At 43.4% G+C, this 27,544-nt stretch overlaps 1 protein-coding gene across 4 annotated transcripts in view; it reads left to right on the top strand.

The window, feature by feature from the left end:
* The window catches only part of VWA8 (von Willebrand factor A domain containing 8), a 523,579-nt gene that overhangs the window by 460,158 nt on the left and 35,877 nt on the right, over positions 1–27,544 (top strand). For all 4 annotated transcript variants that reach the window (XM_077297321.1, XM_077297318.1, XM_077297319.1 and 1 more), the window contains exons 40-41: positions 9,564–9,720; positions 16,401–16,509. In XM_077297321.1, coding sequence (XP_077153436.1) covers positions 9,564–9,720; positions 16,401–16,509 — 266 coding nt within the window. The remainder of the gene's footprint in view (positions 1–9,563; positions 9,721–16,400; positions 16,510–27,544) is intronic.

Raw genomic sequence — 27,544 nt, 5'->3', positions numbered from 1 at the left:
AAGATTATTATTATTATTATTAAGATTATTAAAAAAGGGGATGGACAAAAGTATTGGCACTGTTCGAAAAATCATGTGATGCTTCTCTAATTTGTGTAATTAACAGCCCCTGTAACTTACCTGTGGCACCTAACAGGTGTTGGCAATAACTAAATCACTGAAGCCCGTGTCTTCCTGCCTGTCCTGCATTTGACATGATGAGAGAATAAAGTTTGGATTTTATCTGGATGGTGAGTGCCCGCTTTTCTTCTATTTGCATGCAGCGGTGACTTATTTCAGCGTGAGCACCCGACATCCTCTGTCCTGTGTCCTTCTGTGTACCACATTGAGCATGGAGAAAAGAAAGAAGACTAAAGAACTGTCTGAGGACTTAAGAAACCAAATTGTGAGGAAGCAGGAGCAATCTCATGGCTACAAGTCCATCTCCATAGACCTGAATGTTCCTGTGTCTACCGTGCGCAGTGTCATCAAGAAGTTTAAAGCCCATGGCACTGTGGCTAACCTCCCTAGATGTGGACGGAAAAGAAAAATTGATAAGAGATTTCAGCGCCAAGATTGTGCGGATGTTGGATAAAGAACCTCGACTAACATCCAAACAAGTTCAAGCTGCCCTGCAGTCCGAGGGTACAACAGTGTCAACCCGTACTATCCGTCGGCATCTGAATGAAAAGGGATTGTATGGTAGGAGACCCAGGAATACCCCACTTCTTACCCCGAGACATAAAAAAGCCAGGCTGGAGTTTGCCAAAACTTACCTGAAAAAGCCTAAAACGTTTTGGAAGAATGTTCTCTGGTCAGATGAGACAAAAGTAGAGCTTTTTGGGCAAAGGAATCAACATAGAGTTTACAGGAGAAAAAAAAGGCATTCAAAGATAAGAACATGGTCCCTACAGTCTAACATGGCGGAGGTTCCCTGATGTTTTGGGGTTGCTTTGCTGCCTCTGGCACTGGACTGCTTGACCGTGTGCATGGCATTATGAAGTCTGAAGACTACCAACAAATTTTGCAGCATAATGTAGGGCCCAGTGTGAGAAAGCTGGGTCTCCCTCAGAGGTCATGGGTCTTCCAGCAGGACAATGACCCAAAACACACTTCAAAAAGCACTTGAAAATGGTTTGAGATAAAGCACTGGAGACTTCTAAGGTGGCCAGCAATGAGTCCAGACCTGAATCCCATAGAACACCTGTGGAGAGATCTAAAAATGGCAGTTTGGAGAAGGCACCCTTCAAATATCAGGGACCTGGAGCAGTTTGCCAAAGAAGAATGGCCTAAAATTCCAGCAGAGCATTGTAAGAAACTCATTGATGGTTACCAGGAGCAGTTATTTTGGCTAAAGGTTGTGCAACCAAGTATTAGGCTGAGGGTGCAAATACTTTTTTCTGGCCCATTTTTGGAGTTTTGTGTGAAATGATCAATGTTTTGCTTTTTGCTTCATTCTCTTTTGTGTTTTTTCTTTTAAGACAAATTAAATGAAGATAATAATATAAAAGAATTTGTGATTGCAATCATTTTCAGGAAGAAACTGAGTATTATCTGACAGAATTGCAGAGGTGTCAATACTTTTGGCCACAACTGTATAAGGGAATTACAAGAGTCATCAAACTTAAAGAAGTCATGTCGGACAACACCACAGCAGTCGCCTATGTGAACAGACACGGCGGAACCAGATCAGAAAGCCTAATGTCTTTCGCATAAAGAATTTTCGATTTAGCCGAAAGTCATTTGCTATCCCTTTCTGCTCTTCATATCAAGGGCAAGGACAATTTAAAAGCAGATTTCCTAAGCCGCCATACATTGAGGCAAGGAGATTGGTGTCTGAACCACCAAATATTCAGGAAGATCGTGGACATGTGGGGTCTTCCTCAAATAGACCTTTTTGCCACAAGAAACAACAAGCAGGTACAGAGATTTGCCTCCCTGAATGTAACAGATCATCCGGAAATAGTGGATGCCCTTCTCTTTCTGTGCTACGGGCACAGGACTACTTCACCGCATCAATAGGAGAAAGAATGGAGCCATGTACCGTAAAATCCTGAGTGACAACCTCCTTCTCTCTGTCAAGACATTAAAAATGGGTTGTGGCTGGGTCTTCCAGCAAGACAATGACTCAAAACATACAGCCAAGGCAACAAAGGAGTGACCCAAAAAGGAGCACATTAATGGAGTGTCCTAGAAAGTCTCCAGACATTAATCCCATAGAAAACTTATGGAGGGAGTTGAAGCTCCGAGTTGCCAAGCGACAGCCTCAAAATCTTAATGATTTAGAGATGATCTGCAAAGAGGAGTGGACAAAAATTCCTCCTGACATGTGCGCAAGCCTAATAATCAACTACAAAAATGTCCGACTGCTGTGCTTGCCAACAAGGGTTTTGCCACCAAGTATTAAGTCTTGTTTGCCAGAGGAATCAAATACTTATTTTTCATTGCAAAATGCAAATAAATTTATATAATTTATACAATGTGATTTTTCTGGATTTACCCTTAAAATTATAGACTGTTCATGTCTTTGTCAGTGGGCAAGGTAAAAGTGACTAGCACACTCCAAAAGTGTTGTGATGCAAAGTGGGGGTTTTATTTACATACAGTATATACAAACGTTTCGGTCGTTACTGGACCTTCATCAGTGTGCTAATATACTTTTATGCTTAGAGAAGCCCCGAGTAGTAGGATTAAATTGCATCAATAGAAGCCTGAAGATATATAGGTCATAGGGGTAGGCACAAGCCGCAGGGATACGATGGTGTGTCGCAAGTGACACTAACTGCTGAATGGAGCAGGAGGCACGAGTAATATTCCGCCAGAATGGGCTATAAGATAGTGCGCATGAGGTAGACACAAGCTACTGAGATAGGGTAATGTGTCACGGGCTGATACTATCTGCTGAATAAGGCAGGAGGCAGGCGGTATGTACCGCCAGTATGAGCTGAAATGAGTGCTCAAGGGGTAGGCGCAAACTATGGAGATAGGATAATGTGTCACAAGCTGACACTATCTGCTGGATGTAGCAGGGGCCACACAGTATACACCGCCAGTCTGGGCTGCAAAAATAATGCGCACTATCCGCCTAACCAGCACCGGGAAGCACGCGGTATCCACCGCCCAAAAACACATACACACATATACAGTACACACATATAGACCAGCAGAACATACAACATACAGTATATACTCACCATACAGCTAATCCCTGAAGCCCTCGATGACCTGTAAAAAATTGAAAAATAATAAACCAACAGTATACTCCCTGATCCGATGTTGTCCATTTAATAATCCACGACAATCTCCTGTGGAGAGCTGTCACTTTGGCCTATGCGACCGCTTTCCAAGGGCTCCGGTGATACAATGACGGAAGGTATCCTTCTGCACTGTATCCTTCCGCTGCTGTGAGTACAGTAAAGTTCATACTGTCACTTGCGGCACCGCTGCGTGGGGAAATTCTCACGCAGCAGTGCCATAAAGTGAGAGGCCATTGAGCCCTCAGTGATAACACTGCAGGAGCCAATGTCTCCTGTTGGTGTGTCACTGGAGGCCTATAGAGCTGTCACATCTCCTGGGAGTATACTGGGCTTACAAGCAAAGGGGACATTAACCCCTTATTACCCCATATGCCACCGCTACAGGGCAGTGGGAAGTGAGAGGCTAAGTGCCGGAATTGGCGCATCTTACAGATGCGCCATTTCTGGGGGGGCTGGTATTTGTAGCCAGGGGGGCCAATATCCATGGCCCCTTCCTAGGCTATGAATATCAGCCCTCATCTATTCTGGCTATTAATTATAGGGGGACCCCACATCATTTTTTTTTTTTTTTTTTTTTTGGGGGGGGGGCCCTATTTTAATAGCCAGTAAAAACAAAATATACTTTACAGCTGAGGGCTGATATTCATAGCCTGGGAAGCTCCATGGATATTAACCCTTTCCCAGGCTAGAAACATCGGCCCACAGACATCTGCTTTTCCTTTCTGGCACAGGAAATTGCGCGGGAGCTCATGCCATTTTCTTCCCTTTTTTTTTTTTTTTTTTAATTAAAGATATTGCGTGCAGATTTTGTGTCTTAATTTAACTATTTATGTACCATTTTATTAGGTTCATTACTAAACATCGACCTTGGTATTATCTATCTATCTACTATCTATCTATTACCTATCTATCATCTAGTTGTTTGTCTATATCGGTTTGTCTGTTTGTAAACATTATTCTTCAATGGAGTATGTAAAATAAGAGGTTGGACAAAGAAATTTGATCACTATTTTTTTGTTAAATAGATCTTTATTTAGCTTACAAAAACACAGACAAATCAGCATTAAAAATCCGCACCAAATCTGCGCACATTTTTACGCTCGTTTTCTGGCAAGAGATGCAGAAAATTCTGCAGGCAAATCTGCAATGTGTGCGCATAACCTTAAGTTCCAAATGGTTATACTGTATGCATTCTAAAATCACAGATACACATTATCCACTCCCTTCCTTTCTGAGTCACTCTGGATAATTACAGGGTGAGATCCTAGGCCAGAATGGTAGCAATGGTAGACTTACTATAATTTTGGATTCTCATTTTTTTGCTTTATTCTTTTGAACAACATTTTCCTACATTTGGTATAAGTCTACATTCTATATTACATGGGTTGTCTCCTTCATTCACAGTTAAAGCATTTCACACAATGTAGCTGATTTCTTAATACCTGAGTGCAATGCATTGTGGGACATCAGATAACTTTTGCACAGTTTTAAGCTGTATGTCATGTCGGCTGTTAAGGCTCAAATAGTAATTAGCTACTTTTTTGCCTATGTAATAGGAGCAAATATGAAATACCTCAAGATATGTACACAATAAAAGAACATCGGTAGATTTGTAATTCAACATTTAAAGAGGACCCGTCACATGTCAAACTTGGCCATTTTTTGCTCTTACTTTATTCCCGCTGCTTCCCTAACTTTTACAGAGATAGTATTAATTTGTATGGTATTTAGAAGGGGAAAGGACAATAAAGGGGCTAACAGGATTCTCGGGGGTGGGGGGGTTGTGTCTTTTGGCTGTTGTGCATTATTACCCTGTGAGCCATCCATGCCTCTTTGGTAAAGGCGATAAAAAATAGTACTAATTATAATTACTGATATCTCTAGAACTATATGGAAGAATTAAAGGAGTATTCCCATGTCCAAGATCTTATCCCAATATGTAGTAGGTGTAAAAATTTTAATATTCTCAAATCCCTCCAATTAGAAATGTGGTATCGTTTTCCTGATACGCTAAGTAGCTTTCTGCATGCATGGCATTGCAGTAGCCAAGATATTCATGGTTACAACCACTCATATAGTGATGGTTAATTGGTTACATCCAACTGTGGCGCATGTGGATTTGTAAGACCCACTGTGCCACGGCCAGGCGTGCCCAGGAAAGAGCGTAGCTAAGCGGCTACCTGGTGTTCACTGGAGCTCCTGATGGTGGAGACAGACTGGGCTGCAGGTAGCCACCAGGTATCACTCCTGGGCATAGCCTGGTATTGTACCTGCTGAAACCAGGGAACAAGGTTCAGGCACTGGCTGCTCTGGGACCGGAAGACAAGATTAAGGAACTGCCCACTCCGACACCAGGGGTGAAGGTTCAGGCAATGGCCGCTCTGGGACCCGGGGGACTACGGATACAAGACTGGCCACACCGGGACTAGGGGACTTCGGATAGAGGACTGGTCACACTGGGATCAGGGATACAGTTTCAGGACACTGGCCGCATCGGCACCAGGGGACCTCACAACTCACTAGTAGTACACCTTACTAATTAATGATTCTACACATTGCTTGGCAACTCCCTAGGGGTGAGGGAGTCTGATATACAAGATGCTATTGGCTGGGAGCCATCTTGCAAGTGCACAACATTATACTAAATGCCTCTCACCAACAAGCTTAAGAATAGAGGAGCGCGCATGCTAGGCACGCCACTAGAACTGTGTCGTGCTCACAGGACCAGGAAGTTACAGGGAGCATCAGCACACCGGGGACTGCGCCGAGGTAGTGAGTGAGCCGGCGTCCTTGCATGGAGGGAGAAGGGGACACCATGCAGGGGCGTGAGCAGTAGTGCTACAGTTAGTTACTAGTGGCTGTAATCTTGGATACCTAAGGTAATGCAGTGCACTACATGGGGAAAGTGACATAGCTTATCAGAAGAACCATACTACATTTTTAATTGGAGGTATTTGCTTATAATATTATTATTATTATTATTATTATTATTATTATTATTATTATTACACCTACTACAAATTGGGATAAGATCTTGGAGATGGGTATACATACACCTTTAAGGAACAAAAGGACAAAAGCTGGAATAATCAAGGAAGCAGAGGGAATAAAGTAAGAGCAAAACTGGCCTCTTTAAGTAAAAAAAAAAAATTATAATTGTGTTTGTTATGTTTCTTGAGGCAATTTTCTAAGATTTTACATTTGTACATTTTGGCAACAACTGTGACGTATGAATAAACCCTTATTTTGATATGGGAGAATCCCTCTGTAATATTATATTGAAGTGACCACAAGTACCCTGTATAGAATGGGAGATGCACAGAGTAAAAGTAGCAGTCTGCATGTGGCAAATTATTAAATCTATAATTTTGTATTATAAAAATAAAGGAAAATTAACCCTTAAATGTAACTCTACTTAACATTCTAAAGGGTAAGATAAATCCAAATGTAAGAGCGTGCTACTTAAATATATTCAAAGATCAACTGACCAACTATATTAGCCATTTAGAACACTTACCCACCTTTATAATATACCGTATTTTTCCGACTATAAGACGCACTTTTTTTCCTCCAAATTTGGGAGGAAAGTGTGGGTGCATCTTATAGTACGGATGTAGCATGTGGGGAGGGGGGCAGCAGCGAGTGGGATCGCACTGTTATCCCACTTCAGGATGTCCGGAATCAGCTGCTGTGGAAACCACATGGCCCCGCTGATTAAGTGCAGTGAATATTCATTAGCGGCTCCCCGCCCACCGATCAGCTGAGCGGTGAGCAGGGAGCAGCAAATGAATACTGCACTTAAGCAGCGACACACAGTTTCCCCAGCACTGATTCCGGGGAGAATCTGTGTGTCCGGGGGAGGAGGAGGCAGCAGCAGGGGCCAGGAGATCGCTGCATACCTGCCTGTGCTGGACGAGTGCTGTGCAGGAGGACCTGTGTGATGTCAGGAGTGGGCGGGCTGGAGCATCACATGGCAGCTCAGAGCCCTCCCTCTTCTGACATCATCATAGGTCCTTCAGACTCCCACCTAGAATCTGCAGCTTCCTCTTATGTCCTGCGCTGTGGAAAGGCAACAACAACAGGGAGGGCTCTGTGTGTGTGCAGCCATGGGATGCTCCAGCTTTTACCTCACCACAGTGTGGCTGGCTGCCACAATTAAGAGGTCAGTCTTTACAAAACACAATAAAGCACTTTGCCACTCCTTTGGTGAACTATAACTCCCAGCATGTCATAGGATCTGCAGGACATGCTGGGAGTTATAGTTCTCCCATGGGATTTTAAAGCAGCACTCCAGTGTTATTTTGCAGTGCTGGAGTGGTGCTTTCACTATAAGCCCTGTGCACCCATTCTTAGGGCTCATTTCCACATGCGAGGCACACGTCCGTATCTCGCATGTGGAAACCAAGCTGTGGAGCCGGCACTCCAGAGCGGAGCGTGCGGCCGCATAGGAACACATGGAGCTGCACAGCTCCGCTCCAAAGTGCCGGCGCCAGAGCCCTTATACTCACCCTCCAGTGTCTTCATATCGTACTTCACAGACACCACACTGGTCCCGCAGCTTCCAACATAATAACATACTATTATATATAATAACACCACATATAATAGTATGTTATTTATGTTATTAAATATTTTACCACATTTTTTTTGCTTCAAATATTTTTTTCCCTATTTTCCACCTCTAAAACCTGGGTGCACCTTGTAGTCCGGTGCGTCCTATAGTCCGAAAAATACGGTATCCATTATTTATCAGTAATAGTTGTCCTAGTTCACAGGTTATCCCACTTGTGAGCTGATGGGGGTTGAGGAGGGGGAGACGGACAAGGGCAACAACCTATGCTTTCACAAATTAAAGTGGTAGAACGCTTCAAAGGTTTTGAGGTCTTCTTTAGAACATCCAGCCATCACTCTGCCGTGGGCCTCAGAGGTCGGAGAGCTGGGACAAGGAATCTGTCTTCTACATCTGAGAGGTTTTCATCATTCCAATATAACCATGTATTATGACACCTATGTGAACTTTTGAGGAAAACATGACAGTCCTACCTAGCAATTCCCTAGAATTTGTGTTGACACATGCTTATTATTAGTGTTCACATTGTGAGGGTCAAAGGAAAGGTCAAGAATTAATTTACTTCAGGATTCCTCCTGTTTGCGTTCACCAAGGTGCAGATAGTGTGCAGCCTACAGATTCATGGCACATGGCTGTCAATCATTTACTGTGCTCTTTTCACACATGTATGCGATGTAGGATAATACATCTGCCTGTGGGTATAACATAATTTGGCTTCACACACGTGAAAAGATAACATGTTCATGGACAGCTAAAGGTACCTTCACACTAAACGATATCGCTAGTGATCTGTGACGTTGATAGCGATATCGTTTAGTTTGACACGCAGCAGCGATCAGGATCCTGCTGTGATATCGCTGGTCGTTGAACAAAGTTCAGAACTTTATTTGGTCGTCAGACCGGCATGTATCGTCGTGTTTGACACCAAAAGCAACGATACCAGCAATGTTTTACACTGGTAACAAGGGTAAACATCGGGTTACTAAGCGCAGGGCCGCGCTTAGTAACCCGATGTTTACCCTGGTTACCAGTGTAAAATGTAAAAAAAACAAACAGTACATACTCACCTTCGCATCCCCCGGCGTCCGCTTCCCACACTGACTGAGCGCCATAAAGTGAAAGTACAGCACAGCGGTGACGTCACCGCTCTGCTGTTAGGGCCGGCGCTCAGTCAGTGCAGGAAGCGGACGCCGGGGGACGCGAATGTAAGTATGTACTGTTTGTTTTTTTTACATTTTACGCTGGTAACCAGGGTAAACATCGGGTTACTAAGCGCGGCCCTGCGCTTAGCAACCCGATGTTTACCCTGGTTACCCGGGGGCCTCGGCATCGTTGGTCGCTGGAGAGCGGTCTGTGTGACAGCTCTCCAGCGACCAAACAGCGACGCTGCAGCGATCGGCATCGTTGTCGCTATCGCTGCAGCGTCGCTTAATGTGAAGGTACCTTAATGCTTTCCTGTAGAAGACAGGCAGAAACTAATGCTTGTCATTATATAAGAGAGTTTCTGACATCAGCAGAACTTGTGTTATCATCAATAAGAAATAAAGGAGAAATAAACGTCCCTCATATTTATCCTGTATTATTCTATGCTCATGTGATTATCCGAGAAATGTTTCATGCTATAAAACAATATATCATTATTATTGTACTGGACCCCCAAACCCTAGTAGAGATGATTGTGAAAGCCTGAAATCTTATCCTTATGAAATTAAATAAAATAACTAATCAAAAGAATGAAAATTGATATTATTTCCCAGGTGGCAGGGACACTGCCGGATTGGGTGGAAAGGGAGGTCCGTATCGTCTGGATGCAGGACACAAAGTCTACCAGGTGTCACAAGCTGAAAAAGATGCTGTCCCCGAGCAAGTAAAGCGAGCGGCAAGAGAAATGGCAGAGAAAGCCTTTAAACAAAGGTAACATATGCCCCGGTGATGACATAAATGAGGACCTGTCACCTCTCATGACCCATCTGTTCTAGACAATACACGCATTCCCCATGAGACTACAATTCGGAGGCTTCTTTTAGAACTCTGCATTTTGATGATCATCTGCTCTTCCTCCAGGGAATGTGAGAATAAATTGACAACTGGATGTTTTCATTCTTTTTGTCAGTTGGATGTGTGCCTATTGTGTGCCTAAATGTGGACAGTATCTGCACAAACTCAACTGCCAATGTGTTTCAGTGGAATCTTTTATGTCCCATTCACATAATCTGTGTGAAATGTAGTGCTTGCTCCTTACTAAAGCAGATTTTGCATCTAGTCTTTTATTCTAACATTTGAGAAACATATGAAGACATGTTGTCTGTGTATCTCAGGAGATTTGCCATTCTTTCTTCTTTCTCCTGCTCACAATCTTCTGTTTTCTTGTAAGTCATTTGTTTGCAGCAGGAGCTTCCCTCATATGCCGTCAGGAGGGCACAAAGGTTGTTAAAAAGAACATGTCAGCTCCTTTGTGATGCCCGTTTTTGAAAAGTACACATGAGAATAAGCAACTTTGTAATATATCTTATCAAAGAAATTTGCTTCTTTAGCTATCGAGACTGATTATTTCTTTAAAAAAAATTTCAGTTCATGGGTAATATCTGTATTCGGTGAAGACAGATTGTTATGTTAAAGGGGTTAAATCTAATAAATTTAAATAATATAAATAGTACACATTTAAATAGTCAACATTGTATAAATACCTTTATTTAGTAAAAAAAAAAAAGTATCCTTTATCTACTGCACTCTGTAAGAATTCCAAAGATGGCAGCTACCACCAATCCCAACCCATCCTAGATTTCAGAGGACATGCAGTATGACGGGCTGCGTGAAGAACATCTGCTTAAGACAGAGGTAACGCCAGAGCAGCGTCCATCCGTATGGTCCATCAGCCACCGTGAACGCACATTCCCTTGTTCAGTCAACCTCACAGGACACTGAGTGGAGCTGAGCCGGACTAAAGAAGAAGATAAATATGTTTCTTTAGCTGACCGAAAATGAATATTAATGTCAGGAAGCATGACCGTTTTATTGCTTCTGAAATTTAGGACAGGTTGTGATTGATGGCAGTTGTCATCTTTAAAATCCCCTATTATGAGAATGCCGTGAAGTGGTGGGGTGGCTCAAAGAATTGATTAATTGTTTGCTAAATGTCTCATTTTTGAAACTCAAGTTAGAAATCAATATGTGCATGTGCACTTTGTTTTGCGTTCTGACCACAAGCTGCGCTGGCTTCTCCCCCTTTTTTACTTTGATCTTTAACCCCTTTCTGCCATTGGACGTACTATTCCGTCCATGTGGGGTGGGCCCTAATTCCCAAGGACGGAATAGTACGTCCAGCGCGATCAGCCGCGCTCACGGGGGGAGCGCGGCCGGGTGTCAGTTGCCTATCGCAGCTGACATCCGACACTATGTGCCAGGAGCGGTCACGGACCGCCCCCGACACATTAACCCCTGGCACACCGCGCTCAAACATGATCGCGGTGTGCCGGCGGTACAGGGAAGCATCGCGCAGGGAGGGGGCTCCCTGCGTGCTTCCCTGAGACCCTCGGAGCAACGCGATGTGATGCTCCAAGCGTCTCTTACCCCCTATCCCTGCAGGCCCCGGATCCAAAATGGCCGCGGGGCTGCATCCAGGTCCTGCAGGGATTACTTCCGGGTGCAGACCAGGCTCTGGTAAGCCTGCAGCACTGGAACTCAGATCGGTGATCTGACAGAGTGCTGTGCAAACTGTCAGATCAGCGATCTGTGATGTTCCCAAACACACCCCCCCCCCCTCCATATGTGTAAAAAAAAGTACACACATTTAGTATCACCGCGTCCGTAACGACCCCACCTATAAAACTATATCACTAGTTAACCCCTTCAGTGAACACCGTAAAAAAAAAAAAAAAAAAAGAGGCAAAAAACAACGCTTTATTCTCATACCGCCAAACAAAAAGTGGAATAACACGCGATCAAAAAGACGGATATAAATAACCATGGTACCGCTGAAAACGTCATCTTGTCCCGCAAAAAACAAGCTGCCATACAGCATTATAAGAGAAAAAATAAAAAAGTTATAGTCCTCAGAATAAAGCGATGCCAAAATAATTATTTTTTCTATAAAATAGTTTTTATCGTATAAAAGCGCCAAAACATTAAAAAAATGATAGAAATGAGGTATCGCTGTAATCGTACTGACCCAAAGAATAAAACTGCTTTATCAATTTTACCAAACGCGGAACGGTATAAACGCCTCCCCCAAAAGAAATTCATGAATAGCTGGTTTTTGGTCATCCTGCCTCACAAAAATCGGAATAAAAAGCAATAAAAAAATCTCCCGTGCCCCAACATGTTACCAATAAAAACGTCAACTCGTCCCGTAAAAAACAAGACCTCACATGACTCTGTGGACTCAAATATGGAAAAATTATAGCTCTCAAAATGTGGTAACGCAAAAACTATTTTTTGCAATAAAAAGCGTCTTTCAGTGTGTGACGGCTGCCAATCATAAAAATCCGCTAAAAAACCCACTATAAAAGTAAATCAAACCCCCCTTCATCACCCATTTAGTTAGGAAAAAATAAAAAAATTTAAAAAATGTATTTATTTTTATTTTCCCATTAGGGCTAGGGTTAGGGCTAGGGTTAGGGCTAGGGTTAGGGTTGAGGCTAGGGTTAAGGCTACAGTTAGGGTTAGAATTGGGGCAAAAGTTAGGGTTAGGGTTTGGATTACATTTACGGTTGGGAATAGGGTTGGGATTAGGGTTAGGGGTGTGTCTGGGTTAGAGGTGTGGTTAGGGTTACCGTTGGGATCAGGGTTAGGGGTGTGTTTGGATTAGGGTTTCAGTTATAATTGGGGGGTTTCCACTGTTTAGGCACATCAGGGGCTCTCCAAACGCGACATGGCGTCCGATCTCAATTCCAGCCAATTCTGCGTTGAAAAAGTAAAACAGTGCTCCTCCCCTTCCGAGCTCTCCCGTGCGCCCAAACAGGGATTTACCCCAACATATGGGGTATCAGCGTACTCGGAACACATTGGAGAACAACTTTTGGGGTCCAATTTCTCCTGTTACCCTTGGGAAAATACAAAACTGGGGGCTAAAAAATAATTTTTGTGGAAAAAAAATATTTTTTATTTGCACGGCTCTGCGTTATAAACTGTAGTGAAACACTTGGGGGTTAAAAGCTCTCACAACACATCTAGATGAGTTCCTTAGGGGGTCTACTTTCCAAAATGGTGTCACTTGTGGGGGGTTTCTACTGTTTAGGTACATTAGGGGCTCTGCAAACGGAATGTGACGCCTGCAGACCATTCCATCTAAGTCAGCATTCCAAATGGCGCTCGATCCCTTCCGAGCCCTCCCATGCGCCCAAGCAGTGGTTCCCCCCCACATATGGGGTATCAGCGTACTCAGGACAAATTGGACAACAACTTTTGGGGTCCAATTTCTCCTGTTACCCTCGGGAAAATACAAAACTGGGGGCTAAAAAATAATTTTTGTGGGAAACAATTTTTGTTTAATTTTTACGGCTCTGCATTATAAACTTCTGTGAAGCACTTGGTGGGTCAAAGTTCTCACCACACCTCTAGATAAGTTCCTTAGGTGGTCTACTTTCCAAAATGGTGTCACTTGTGGGGGGTTTCAATGTTTAGGCACATCAGGGGCTCTCCAAACACAACATGGCGTCCCATCTCAATTCCTGTCAATTTTGCATTGAAAAGTCAAACGGCGCTCCTTCCCTTCCGAGCTCTCCCATGCACCCAAACAGTGGTTTACCCCCACATATGGGGTATCGGCGTACTCAGGACAAATTGTACAACATCTTTTGGGGTCCATTTTCTCCTGTTACCCTTGGTAAAATAAAACAAATTTGAGCTGAAGTAAATTTTTTGTGAAAAAAAGTTAAATGTTCATTTTTATTTAAACATTCCAAAAATTCCTGTGAAACACCTGAAGGGTTAATAAACTTCTTGAATGTGGTTTTGAGCACCTTGAGGGGTGCCGTTTTTAGAATTGTGTCACACTTGGGTATTTTCTATCATATAGACCCCTCAAAATGACTTCAAATGAGATGTGGTCCTTAAAAAAAAAATGGTGTTGTAAAAATGAGAAATTGCTGGTCAACTTTTAACCCTTATAACTCCCTAACAAAAAAAATTTTGGTTCCAAAATTGTGCTGATGTAAAGTAGACATGTGGGAAATGTTACTTATTAAGTATTTTGTGTGACATATCTCTGTGATTTAAGGGCATAAAAATTCAAAGTTGGAAAATTGTGAAATTTTCAAAATTTTCGCCAAATGTCCGTTTTTTTCACAAATAAACGCAGGTAATATCAAAGAAATGTTACCACTATCATGAAGTACAATATGTGACGAGAAAACAGTGTCAGAATCATCCGGATCCGTTGAAGCGTTCCAGAGTTATAACCTCATAAAGGGACAGTGGTCAGAATTGTAAAAATTGGCCTGGTCATTAACGTGCAAACCACCCTTGGGGGTGAAGGGGTTAAAATCCTGACAGTGTTGTAAATATGGCATACCTTTTAGAAAAATGTTTAATATTTACATGGGTATTATTGTATTAATTTCTTACATTTCTCAGAGAACCCCTTTACTGAGATAGGAGATGTCAGTTGCTACTAATAAGATTTGTATGGAGAAGGGAGGAACAGAGCCCCTCCAGCTATATAAAATCCTATCGGGAGCGCAGTCGGACCAAGATGGCTCTGTAAACTGTAGGCCTCTATTCACACAGCATGCATTTTGTAGCATTGGGCAGCTCGCATGTATGTGCGTTAGTAATAGGCTGTAGACCAGATGCTCTGCATTGCTTGTGTGAACAATGCCACATACAGACTATTATCGCTTATCTCTTTGTGCACTAATGCCAAACAACCAATACTGGATTGAAAGTTGTTGTTTCATCGGTATTTTTTGCACCTGTGTTGTTGCCATCATTAATCAGGTCCGATGCGCCCTGCTGGTGCAATTGTTTGGAGGCTTCAGCAGGTAACCATCTCTGCTTTTTTTCTCTGTGATTTTTTTGTCAATTTTCTGGAGGATTTTTAAGTCCTCTTTGTGCGTCTGTGAGCTCCTATCGGGAGCATCTGTCATCATCTATCTCCGTAATGTAACAATCTGTCTTCACTAACTACAGATGTTACCTGTGAACTAGGCAAATTCCCTCTTCAGAGAGGAAGAGGCCTTGAATTCTGATTCAAAACAGTGTCTACAAATTGAGATTCTGGTTTGGCCTTTATCCTAAGTCATATAGCAAGACTTGTTAAAGCAGGGGTGGGCAATTAATTTTGCCATGGGGCCGCATGAGAAATTGGGATGGTTTTAGAGGGCCGGACTAATATAATTACCGTATTTTTCGGACTATAAGACGCACCGGACCATAACGCGCACCCCAAATTTGGGGTGAAAATTGCAGAAAAAAAGATTTTTTATAAGATGGGGGTCCGTCTTATTGTCCGAATTAACAGTATCTTACCTGAAGGCTGGCGGTGGCAGAGCAGGCTCACAGGAGGCATGGTGTCGGCAGAGGTGGGGTGATGCGGTGTGGCGTTCACTTGAGCAGGGTCCCTTCCTGCTTAGGTGGGCGACGCCACGGCCTGGTGTCCATGGTGGGGTTGCAGCAGTGGTGTGGCGACGGCAGAGGTGCGGCATGGCGTGCGCAGGGTCCCTTCCACCGGTGAGGTGATCCAGCGGCCCGGAATGCAATGTGAGCAGCAGAGCCGGGTTGAATATCGGTGGCGTCGGGTTGAATATCGGTGGCGGTGGCCATCTTCCCGAGGCCGCGCGTACGCAGATGGAGATCGCGGCGGCCATTTTCCTGAAGCCGAGATCTAAATCTGCAAACTCGGCTTCAGGAAAATGGCCACCGCGATCTCCATCTGCGCACGTGCAGCCTCCCGCGGCCATTTTCCTGAAGCCCCGTGAAGCAGAGCACTCCATCTGTGCATGCGCGGCCTCAGGGAAGATGGCGCCGCCACCGATCTTCAACCCGACTCTGCTGCTCACATTGCACGTAAAGTACAGGGCCGATGCGTATGAGCTCAGGCCTTCACTCCAGCCGCCAGCGGTACTCCTCAGAAGCGTCTGGCGGCTGGCCGAGCGGTGCCGGGGGCGGCTGTCCGAAGTGACAGCTAGCTGGTGGGCCGTTTAAAATCATCAGGCGGGCCGGATGCGGCCCGCGGGCCGCAACTTGCCCCGGTCTGCGTTAAAGGGTCAATATTGACTTCTAGGATTGCTACTTCTAGTAGGTGGCACTAGAGTTCAAGTCCTCTTCCTCTTTGAAGAGGCAATTTGCATATTTAATTTCCCATGACGTATAATTCTCAGTCTGACATGCCAGGCTAGGCATGTCACTCTCCACACGGAGAACCCCTTAGATTCCACCTGTGAATTTCGAGAATTAATGATCAGTACTGGTGGAGAAAGAAGCAGATTTCTTTAATTAAGATATATTACAACTTTTCTTTTTTTCACATGCACTTTTGATTTATGAGATAAACATTAAAACAATGGGTGCTCTTTATGTTTAGATTCTGTTTCTATTTCATGTCTGTACATTTTTTTATTAAATAAAACATTTTCTGTGTATAATTTTGCCTATAGGTTGAAGGAAATTCAAATGAGTGAGTATGATGCTGCTACATATGAGCGTATCTCAGGAGCTGTGCGCAGACAAGTTCAGTCTCTTCGGGTTATCCTGGATAGTCTACAGGTAATCTGATGCTTAAGATGAAGGATAAAGGAAATTGCTTTGAATACTGAATATTGCCTGGGGTCATTTATCTGCCATATGTACGTCAAAAGAATGTGCAACTAATATACTTAATGCATTACCTGATCAGTGCTATGGTGCAACAACGATGCATTTACAAAGATGACACCAGAATCTATCAATAATTGTGACCCCCAAATATGTTTCACATTTCAGAAATAAATTAACTGGGAGCTGTATAAGATGCCTTTGAAGGGTTAAAGTAGTTTGCAATAATAGCAACTTTTATACAGGCACAATGCTGTATTCTCTCAAACCAGTATAATATGCCTTAATATATTTTACTTGCTTGCCTTTTGCAGCACTTCATTGTTGACATTTAGACTGTGTGCACACATTGCGGTTTTTACAGGTTTTTTTTGCTTTTTTTTGCTTTAAAAACGCGATAAAAAACGCATACATATGCATCCTATCAGTTAAAATGCATTCTGCAATTTTTGTGCACATGATGCGTTTTTTCCGCAAAAAAAAAACGCATCACGGTAAAAAACGCAGCATGTTCATTAATTTTGCGTTTTTTGCATTTTTCCTGCTATATAATGCATTGGGAAAGCTCCGGAAAAAACTCATGCAGATTTCTTGCAGAAAATGTTCGGTTTTCTTCAGGAATTTTCCGCAAGAAATTCTTACGTGTGCACATACCCTTAGAGTCTTGCTTAGAACTTCAAGATCTTACTGTTTCTTAAAAAGGGAATGTATCAGCAAAATGTTACCTGTTGAATCAGTTTTTTGTGTTAAATAGATTTTTATATTATTTTTCAATACTCTATCACTATCTATATACCTATATACAAAAACTTGCAGTTTTCACACTAGCCACTTTACCTATTGGACTCATACTTCCTGTCCTGTACAAATGACTTCAGAAGTCTCATTATCATCACATACAGAATTACAATGAAAGTTAACACCTCTATATACAGTAGATAACACAAGATTCTCCATTCACAATAGATTATGGTCATAGCTCATTTGCTCCCCCTCCCAGTCCAATGACTTTTGCCCAGATCAGAGCATACCTAGAAAGCTCCTGTACAAGTAAAATATTCAGAGCAAGTCTTTTGCAGTCAATGTAGCCAATAGGTCATTTTCTGATTATTCATTCCCTTTAAGGCCATGTTCACACTTTGCGGCGTCCCTCTGCGGGTTCTCCCGCAGCGGATTTGATAAATCTGCAGGGCAAAACCGCTGCGGTTATCCCTGCAGATTTATTGCGGTTTGTTCCACGGTTTCCGCTGCGGGTTTCCGCCTATACTATTGAGGCTGCATATGCAGCAATATGCAGCATCAATAGTAATGGTAAAAATAATAAAAATTGGTTATACTCACCCTCTGATGTCCGGATCTCCTCGGCGCTGCACCCGGCGGTCCGGTTCCAAAGATGATGTGCGAGAAGGACCCTTTGTGACGTCACGGTCATGTGACCGCGACGTCACGGTCATGTGACCGCGACGTCACCGCAGGTCCTGTTCGCACAGCAACTCTGACCGGCCGGCCGCGTGCAGCCCTGAGGAGCGAGTATAACATGATTTTTTATTTTAATTCTTTTTTTTACACTATTCATGCTTCCCAGGGCCTGGAGGAGAGTCTCCTCTCCTCCACCCCGGGTACCACCCGCACATTAGCCGCTTACTTCCCGCAACATGGGCACAGCCCCATGCGGGAAGTAAGCAGTTCAATGCATTCCTATGGGTGCAGAATCGCAGCGATTCTGCACAAAGAAGTGACATGCTGCGGGTTTTAAACCGCTGCGTTTCTGCGCGGTTTTTCCCGCAGCATGTGCACAGCGGTTTGCGGTTTCCATAGGGTTTACATGTAAATGGAAACGCTATGGAAACTGCTGCGGACCCGCAGCATCAAAATCGCCGCGGTTCCGCGGTAAAAAACGCAAAGTGTGAACATGGCCTAAGTGTGCCATGCTGCTTGAGGAGTAAGGCTGATCAACCATTGTAGACTGCTGTTGGCTGAATATTATGTTCAGCTGCCAGTTATTCTCTATGACCAACATTAATATGCGTGCTTGTCTCTTATGAGCATGAATGTGTTCTCAAAAGGTAGAGGGGATTAAACCACTACCAGACCTGTATGTCTTGACTTCTCACGTTGGGACACCCCGATACATATTATGTGATCAACTGATCCCCCCCAAAATCAGTATATTAAGCTGACATTGATCTAATTTGTACTGTTAAATATAACTTATATATATATATATATATATATAGTATAAAAGGAACAGCACACTGGTATAACTTATCTCCGGGTGCAGAGCCTCCAGGCAACCTGTCCACTGGTCGTCCACATTCAATAAAGATCAAAAAAGGAAGCAGCACTCCATTTTCAAAGCAAGTGTAGGATTTATTCAAATCCACATGTCAGTGCGACGTTTCAGCTCTATTGAGCTTTTCTCAAGCAGTGGATACAGGTTCCTTAGTGCATATATATAGTCCTCAACATCCTTAATTACAGCCATTTGTGCTTAATTATAATAAAGTGCATCTGTGCAATTGTGCATTCAATGTGTAAACATTAGCGGCCATGCCGTTCTTACCGCTGCAGGAGCATGTTACTGGTGGAGGACGCCATTACTTCTTGTCAGCGTTCATAAATATCTATTGCGCATGTCTACTACTTAGTTGAACTGCAGGTCAAATAGATAAACTTGGCGCATGCGCAATAGCGCTAAACTTCGCCATTTTCTTGTAGACATAGTTCCTAGAGCTCCAAGTGTATATAGACAAGCGAGATGGGCGTATTAGTGTGCTATCATGTTAATTAGGGAGTATGTAGGTGAGCACAACTGTGTCAAATGACACCACCTATAAATTACACATACCCAATACCGCTACTATTCAGCCTAAGTACCATATTTATTATTATAATTACTGGCACCATCTGTGTCCTATATGGACAATGGTCCATGTCAGTATATATATAGAAATGCAAAAAATCGCCATTGGGACATTATGACCACTATCCTGATGCTGCGAGTATAGCCTTACGCAGGCCACCCCTCGCAGGTCAGATAGCATTCAATCGTGGGCAAGTCAAACCACTACGGTCAGGCTGTCCACAGTCTGAATTGCTATATGATAGTGAAGTGTCCCGGCGTATTACCAATCTCCTATCCAACACATGTGTTGGATAGGAGATTGGTAATACCCCGGGACACTTCACTATCATATAGCAATTCAGACTGTGGACAGCCTGACCGTAGTGGTTTGACTTGCCCACGATTGAATGCTATCTGACCTGCGAGGGGTGGCCTGCGTAAGGCTATACTCGCAGCATCAGGATAGTGGTCATAATGTCCCAATGGCGATTTTTTGCATTTCTATATATATACTGACATGGACCATTGTCCATATAGGACACAGATGGTGCCAGTAATTATAATAATAAATATGGTACTTAGGCTGAATAGTAGCGGTATTGGGTATGTGTAATTTATAGGTGGTGTCATTTGACACAGTTGTGCTCACCTACATACTCCCTAATTAACATGATAGCACACTAATACGCCCATCTCGCTTGTCTATATACACTTGGAGCTCTAGGAACTATGTCTACAAGAAAATGGCGAAGTTTAGCGCTATTGTGCATGCGCCAAGTTTATCTATTTGACCTGCAGTTCAACTAAGTAGTAGACATGCGCAATAGATATTTATGAACGCTGACAAGAAGTAATGGCGTCCTCCACCAGTAACATGCTCCTGCAGCGGTAAGAACGGCATGGCCGCTAATGTTTACACATTGAATGCACAATTGCACAGATGCACTTTATTATAATTAAGCACAAATGGCTGTAATTAAGGATGTTGAGGACTATATATATGCACTAAGGAACCTGTATCCACTGCTTGAGAAAAGCTCAATAGAGCTGAAACGTCGCACTGACATGTGGATTTGAATAAATCCTACACTTGCTTTGAAAATGGAGTGCTGCTTCCTTTTTTGATCCATATATATATATATATATATATATATATATATATATATATATATATATATATATATATATATATATATATATATATATATATATATATATAACTCTATGTGACTGCAGACTTGTGAATCCTCACTACACGCTGTGCGCTGTGAAGATTCTCCACTGCTGACGCTGGGAGAGGGGGGCATGACTGCACGTATGCGATTTGCATGCATGCGGTTACATTCCGATTAGACTGTATCCAGCCTTGGTCTATGCAATTGTATTGAGCGAGGCAGGATACAGTCTAGTCGGAATGTAGCCGGAAGTATGCAATGTGGGTGCAGGATTGTCAGTTACATCCAGGACATGTAGCCTAGTGAGGCCAAAAAGGTCTTCTTGTCTCATATGAAAAGACCAGTGCTATTAGTGAACAGTGATGCTTGAGGCCCATGTTGGAGGTTTTGCATTTAAACCCTCAAGCTACAAGTTACACTACTTATAAGTTGTATGCCTGAAAAATTACCCCAAACACTCCAGCATTTCTTTGGTCAAATTGATTGAGTTTTACTTGTTCCCATAATTTAATGTACATTTCATCTACTAGGCCCCAACCAAAGATTATACTAGTTATGAAAATAGAGAAGTTCTGTTAGAAGCCACTTGGGAGTCTACCATAAGAAATTGACCAGAAAATTTTCTTTGCTTTCTGGTACAAATGGAGTTAAAAACAGCTACAATCTAGATGAGAGTTCTCTATTATAAGTATTATGCGCAGAGGGCAGGGATGTGATGAAACTTAAAGGAGTTGTCTGCTCTTAAACTACAAGTCTTTAGTCACTCTGTGACTGGACACTTGTGAATACTCACATTGCGAGGATTGTCCTATGCTGGTGCCAGGAAATGTGACTGCAAGTATTTGATTTGCAAACTTGTGGCCACTTGCCCTCTAGATGGGCACTGCCTACTTCAATCCAGCTGTATTGAGTAAGGCCAGAAACAGTCTAGTCGGAATGTGTCCCGCAGTATGCAAATCACAAACTTGCAGTCACATTATCTCCTGCTCCCGTCACTGGAGAATCCTCACAGTGTGCGCGATTTAAGGATTCACAAGCCTGTAGTCACATACAATGACTGCAGACTTGTAGTTTAAGACCGGACAACCCGTTTAAGATTATTGCTGCACGGCAGGATGTGCTGTCAAAGATAGGGGCGTCATTTTGGCAGCTTCTGTACATCCCAGTAACATACTTACTTTCTTTCATGTTGAGAACCCATAGGTGGAATTGATCAAACCTGGCATTTTTTATACCAGTTTTGAAGCATAAAGGTACCTTCACACTAAGCGACTTTGCAGCGAGAACGATGACGATCCGAGACGTTGCAGCGTCCTGGATAGCGATCTTGTTGTGTTTGACACGCAGCAGCGATCAGGATCCCGCTGTGATATCGCTGGTCGGAGCTAGAAGTCCAGAACTTTATTTCGTCGCTGATCACCCGCTGTCATCGCTAGATCGGTGTGTGTGACACCGATCCAGCGATGTGTTCACTTGTAACCAGGGTAAATATCGGGTTACTAAGCGCGGGGCCGCGCTTAGTAACCCGATATTTACCCTGGTTACCATTGTAAAAGTAAAAAAAACCACTACATAGTCACCTTCTGATGCCTGTCACGTCCCCCGCCGGCGGCTTCCCTGCACTGAATGTGTCAGCGCTGGCCGGCCGTAAAGCAGAGCACAGCGGTGACGTCACCTAGTGTCTGCTGCTAGAACTCTGTGTGGCATTTACCTGGTCTCTAATCTGAGCTTCTGTTAACCTGCAATTTCTGAGGCTGGTGACTCTGATAAACTTATCTTCAGAAGCAGAGGTGACTCTTGGTCTTCCTTTCCTGGGGCTGTCCTCATGTGAGCCAGTTTCTTTGTAGCGCTTGATGGTTTTTGCCACTTCACTTGGGGACACTATCAAAGTTTTCCCAATTTTTTGGACTGACTGACCTTCATTTCTTAAAGTAATGATGGCCTCTCATTTTTCTTTACTTAGCTGCTTTTTTCTTGCCATAATACAAATCTAACAGTCTATTCAGTAGGACTATCAGCTATGTATCCACCAGACTTCTGCACAACACAACTGATGGTCCCAACCCCATTTATAAGGCAAGAAATCCCACTTACAGTTAGGTCCATATATATTTGGACAGAGACTACATTTTTCTAATTTTGGTTATAGACATTACCATAATGAATTTTAAACAAAACTAATCAGATGCAATTGAAGTTCAGACTTTCAGCTTTCATTTGAGGGTATCCACATTAGAATTGTATGAAGGATTTAGGAGTTTCAGCTCCTTAACATGTGCCACCCTGTTTTAAAGGGACCAAAAGTAATTGTGGTGCTTGCATTTGGAATGTTTTGCTGTAAAGTAAACATGCGGTCAAAGGAGCTCACCATGCAGGTGAAACAAGCCATCCTTAACACCTTAACGACCGCTGATACGCCTTTTAACAGCGGCCGCTAAGGGTACTTCAACCACAGCGCCGTTAATTAACGGCGCTGTGGAAAAAGTGAATAGCGTTCCCCAGAGTCGGATTTTCTCTGGGGTCTCAGTTACCGGGGGTAGCCGAGACCCCAGAGAACATGATTTGGGGGTTTTTTACCGACCCCCGAGTTGCGTAACCATTTACCGGCGGTCGCAAAAAAAAAAATAAAATAAACGCGATTTCCCATTTAATTTCTCTGTCCTCCGATGTGATCACATATCAGAGGACAGAGAAATGGGGTCCCCTATTGCCCCTGATGGCCCCCCGATACTCACCTGTCTCCCCCGGTGCTCCTCGTGGCTCCCGATGGGCGCCGCCATCTTCTTCCGGCAAAAAAATGGCGGGTGCATGCGCAGTGCGCCCGCCGGCCGGCACCCGAGAGATCTTTGGGGTCTCGGCTGCTGGGGGTAGCCGAGACCCCAAAGAACATGATCGGGGTCGGTTTTTACCGACCCCTGTTTTGCGATCGCCGGTAATTAACTGTTTACCGGCGACCGCAAAAAAAAAAGCGATCTGTAATTCTCTGTCCTCTGATGTGATCGCACATCAGAGGACAGAGTAATAGGGGGATTCTGGGACCCTATCATATTTACCGGTGTCCCTGGGTCCTCCTGCGTCACCTTCTGCCCGCCGGCTTCTTCCTATGGAAAGAAAATGGCGGGCGCATGCACAGTGCACCCGCTCTCTGCTGCCATCTGCCGGCCGGCAGGAGAGAGGAGTTGGGGCTAAAGTTAGGGTTAGGGCTAGGGTTAGGGTTGGGGCTAAATTTAGGGTTAGGGTTGGGGCTAAATTTAGGGTTAGGGTTGGGGCTAAATTTAGGGTTAGGGCTGGGGCTAAATTTAGGGTTAGGGTTGGGGCTAAAGTTAGGACTAGGGTTGCGGCTAAAGTTAGGGTTAGAGTTGGGATTAGGGTTTGGATTAGGGTTGGCATTAGGGTTACGTTTGGGATTAGAGTTAGGTTTGGGATTAGGGTTAAGGTTAGGGTTGGGATTAGGGGTGTATTGGGATTAGGGTTAGGTTTGAGGTTAGGGTTGAGATTAGGATTAGGGGTGTGTTGGATTTATGGTTGTTTTGGGGTTAGGGTTGCGATTATCCTTAGGGTTGTGATTAGGATTATGGATCGGGTTGGCATTAGGGTTAGGCCTCTTTCACACTTCAGTCTTTTGGCGTCAGTCTGAAACCGCCATTTTCGTCAAATAGCGGATCCGCCATTTTTTTTTTGGCGGATCCGCTATTTTCCCATAGACATGCATTAGCGACGGATTGTGGCGGATGGTCGTCCGTTCCATCCGCCATGCGACGGATCCGTCGAGATTTGGCTGACATCATCTAGACATTGACGGCCATTGTAACGTTTTTTGTCTGCGCCGAAATGGCGGTTCGCGACGGATCCGTCGCGTTCGTCATTCCATAGAATGGCCGCCTATGGGCGACGGATCCGTCGTTACCGTCATTTCGGCGGATCCGTCGCCCCAATTCGCTTTTTCAATTGCGCATGCTCCAAAAAGTAGATATTTTTCCCAGACAACCCCTAAGTAACGGATCCGTCAAAAAAACGGATCCGTTAGAACCGTTTTCTCAACAATTGTGATGGATCCGTCGATCCGTCACTATGTCGGGGCTGACTGACGCCAAACAACTGAAGTGTGAAAGAAGCCTTAGGGGTGTGTTGGGGTTAGGGTTGGAGTTAGATTTGGGGGGTTTCCACTGTTTAGGTACATCAGGGGGTCTCTAAACGCCACAGCCAATTTTGCGCTCAAAAAGTCAGATGGTGCTCCCTCCCTTCCGAGCTCTGCCGTACACCCAAACAGTGGTTTACCCCCACATATGGGGCATCAGCGTACTCTGGATAAATTGGACAACAACTTTTGGGGTCCATTTTCTCCTGTTACCCTTGTGAAAATAAAAACTTGGGGGCTAAAAAAATATTTTTTGTGGAAAAAAAAATATTTTTTATTTTCACAACTCTGCATTATAAACGTCTGTGAAGCACTTGGGCATTCAAAGTTCTCACCACACATCTAGATAAGTTCCTTGGGGGCTCTAGTTTCCCAAATGGGGTCACTTGTGGGGGGTTTCTACTGTTTAGGTACATCAGGGTCTCTGCAAACGCAACATAATGCCCGCAGACCATTCGATCAAAGTCTGCATTCCAAAACGGCCCTCCTTCCCTTCTGAGCTCTGCCATGCGCCCAAACAGTGGTTTACCCCAACATATGGGGTATCAGCCTACTCAGCATAAATTGCACAATAAATGTTGGGGTCCAATTTCTCCTGTTACCCTTGAGAAAATAAAAAATTGCAGGCTAAAAAATCATTTTTGAGGGAAAAAAAAGGATTTTTTATTTTCACGGCTCTACTTTATAAATTTCTGTGAAGCACTTGGGGGTTTAAAGTGCTCAAGACACATCTAGATAAGTTCCTTAAGTGGTCTAGTTTCCAAAATGGGGTCACTTGTGGGGGGTTTCTACTGTTTAGGCACATCAGGGGCTCTCCAAACGCGACATGGTGTCCGATCTCAATTCCAGCCAATTCTACATTGAAAAAGTCAAACGGCACTCCTTCTCTTCCAAGCTCTGCGGTGCGCCCAAACAGTGGTTTACCCCCACATATGGGGTATCGACGTACTCAGGAGAAATTAGACCACAAAAGTTGTTGTGCAATTTCTCCTGTTATCCTTGTCAAAATAAAAATTTGGGGGCAAAAAGATCATTTTTGTAGAAAAAATGTGACTTTTTATTTTCACGGCTCTACGCTATAAACTTCCGTGAAGCACCTGGGGGTTTAAAGTGCTCACCACACATCTAGATAAGTTCCTTAAGGGGTCTAGTTTCCAAAATGGTGTCACTTGTGGGGGGATTCCACTGTTTAGGCACATCAGGGGCTCTCCAAACGCGACATGGCGTCCGATCTCAATTGCAGCCAATTCTACGTCGAAAAAGTAAAACGGCACTCCTTCTCTTCCAAGCTCTGCAGTGCGCCCAAACAGTGGTTTACCCCCACATATGGGGTATCGATGTACTCAGGAGAAATTGCTCAACAACTTTTGTGGTCTAATTTTTCCTGTTACCATTGTGAAAATAAAAATTTGGGGGCAAAAAGATAATTTTTGTAGAAAAAATGCGATTTTTTTATTTTCACGGCTCTACTTTATAAACTTCTGTGACGCACTTTGGGGCTCAAAGTGCTCACCACACATCTAGATAAGTTCCTTAAGGGGTCTAGTTTCCAAAATGGTGTCACTTGTGGGGTGTTTGCACTGTTTAGGCACATCAGGGGCTCTCTAAACGTGACATGGCATCCGATCTCGATTCCAGCCAATTCTGCATTGAAAAAGTCAAACTGCGCTCCTTCTCTTCCAAGCTCTGCGGTGCGCTCAAACAGTGGTTTGCCCCCACATATGGGGTATCAGCGTATTCAGGAGAAATTGCACAACAACATTTATGGTTTAATTTCTGTTTTTACACTTGTGAAAATAAAAAAAAATGGTTCTGAAGTAAAATGTTTGCAAAAAAAAGTTAAATGTTCATTTTTGCCTTCCACATTGTTTCAGTTCCTGTGAAGCATGTAAAGGGTTAATAAACTTCTTGAATGTGGTTTTGAGCACCTTGAGGGGTGCAGTTTTTAGAATGGTGTCACACTTTGTTATTTTCTATCATATAGACCCCTCAAAATGACTTCAAATGTGATGTGGTCCCTAAAAAAAAAATGGTGTTGTAAAAATGAGAAATTGCTGGTCAAATTTAACCCTTATAACTCCCTAACAAAAAAAAAATTTGTTTCCAAAATTGTGCTGATGTAAAGTAGACATGTGGGAAATGTTATTTATTAACTATTTTTTGTGACATATCTCTCTGATTTAAGGGCATAAAAATACAAAGTTTGAAAATTGCAAAATTTTAAATTTTTTTGCCATATTTTTATTTTTTTCATAAATAATCGCAAGTAATATCAAAGAAATGTTGCCAGTAACATGAAGTACAATATGTCACAAAAAAACAATCTCAGAATCAGCAGGATCCGTTGAAGCGTTCCAGAGTTATAACCTCATAAAATGACAGTGGTCAGAATTGTAAAAATTGGCCTGGTCATTAAGTACCAAATTGGCTCTGTCACTAAGGGGTTAAGCTGCGAAAACAGAAAAAACCCATCTGAGAAATTGCTACAATATTAGGAGTTTGGTACATCCTGAGAAAGAAAGAAAGCACTGGTGAACTCATCAAGGCAAAAAGAACTGGGTGCCCGCGGCTTAGCTGCGTATTTGACTGACTCAATGTAAGCCAATGTGTGCAGAAACGCTGCAGATCCGCAAAAAGAATTGACATGCTGTGGAAAATAAAACACTGCGAATCAGTGCAGAATTTTCCGCAGTATGTGCACAACAATTCTGTATTTCCATTGATTAACATCGCTTCAGCTACCCTTGGCGGATTTGGTGCAATTCCGCGCTGAAAAAACGCTGCGGATCCCCAACAAAATCCGCAACGTGTGCACATAGCCTTACTCCA

Source organism: Ranitomeya variabilis, chromosome 3 (assembly GCF_051348905.1).
Source record: "Ranitomeya variabilis isolate aRanVar5 chromosome 3, aRanVar5.hap1, whole genome shotgun sequence".
In the NCBI taxonomy this organism is placed as follows: domain Eukaryota; kingdom Metazoa; phylum Chordata; class Amphibia; order Anura; family Dendrobatidae; genus Ranitomeya; species Ranitomeya variabilis.
This window is presented reverse-complemented; position numbering and strand designations above follow the sequence as displayed.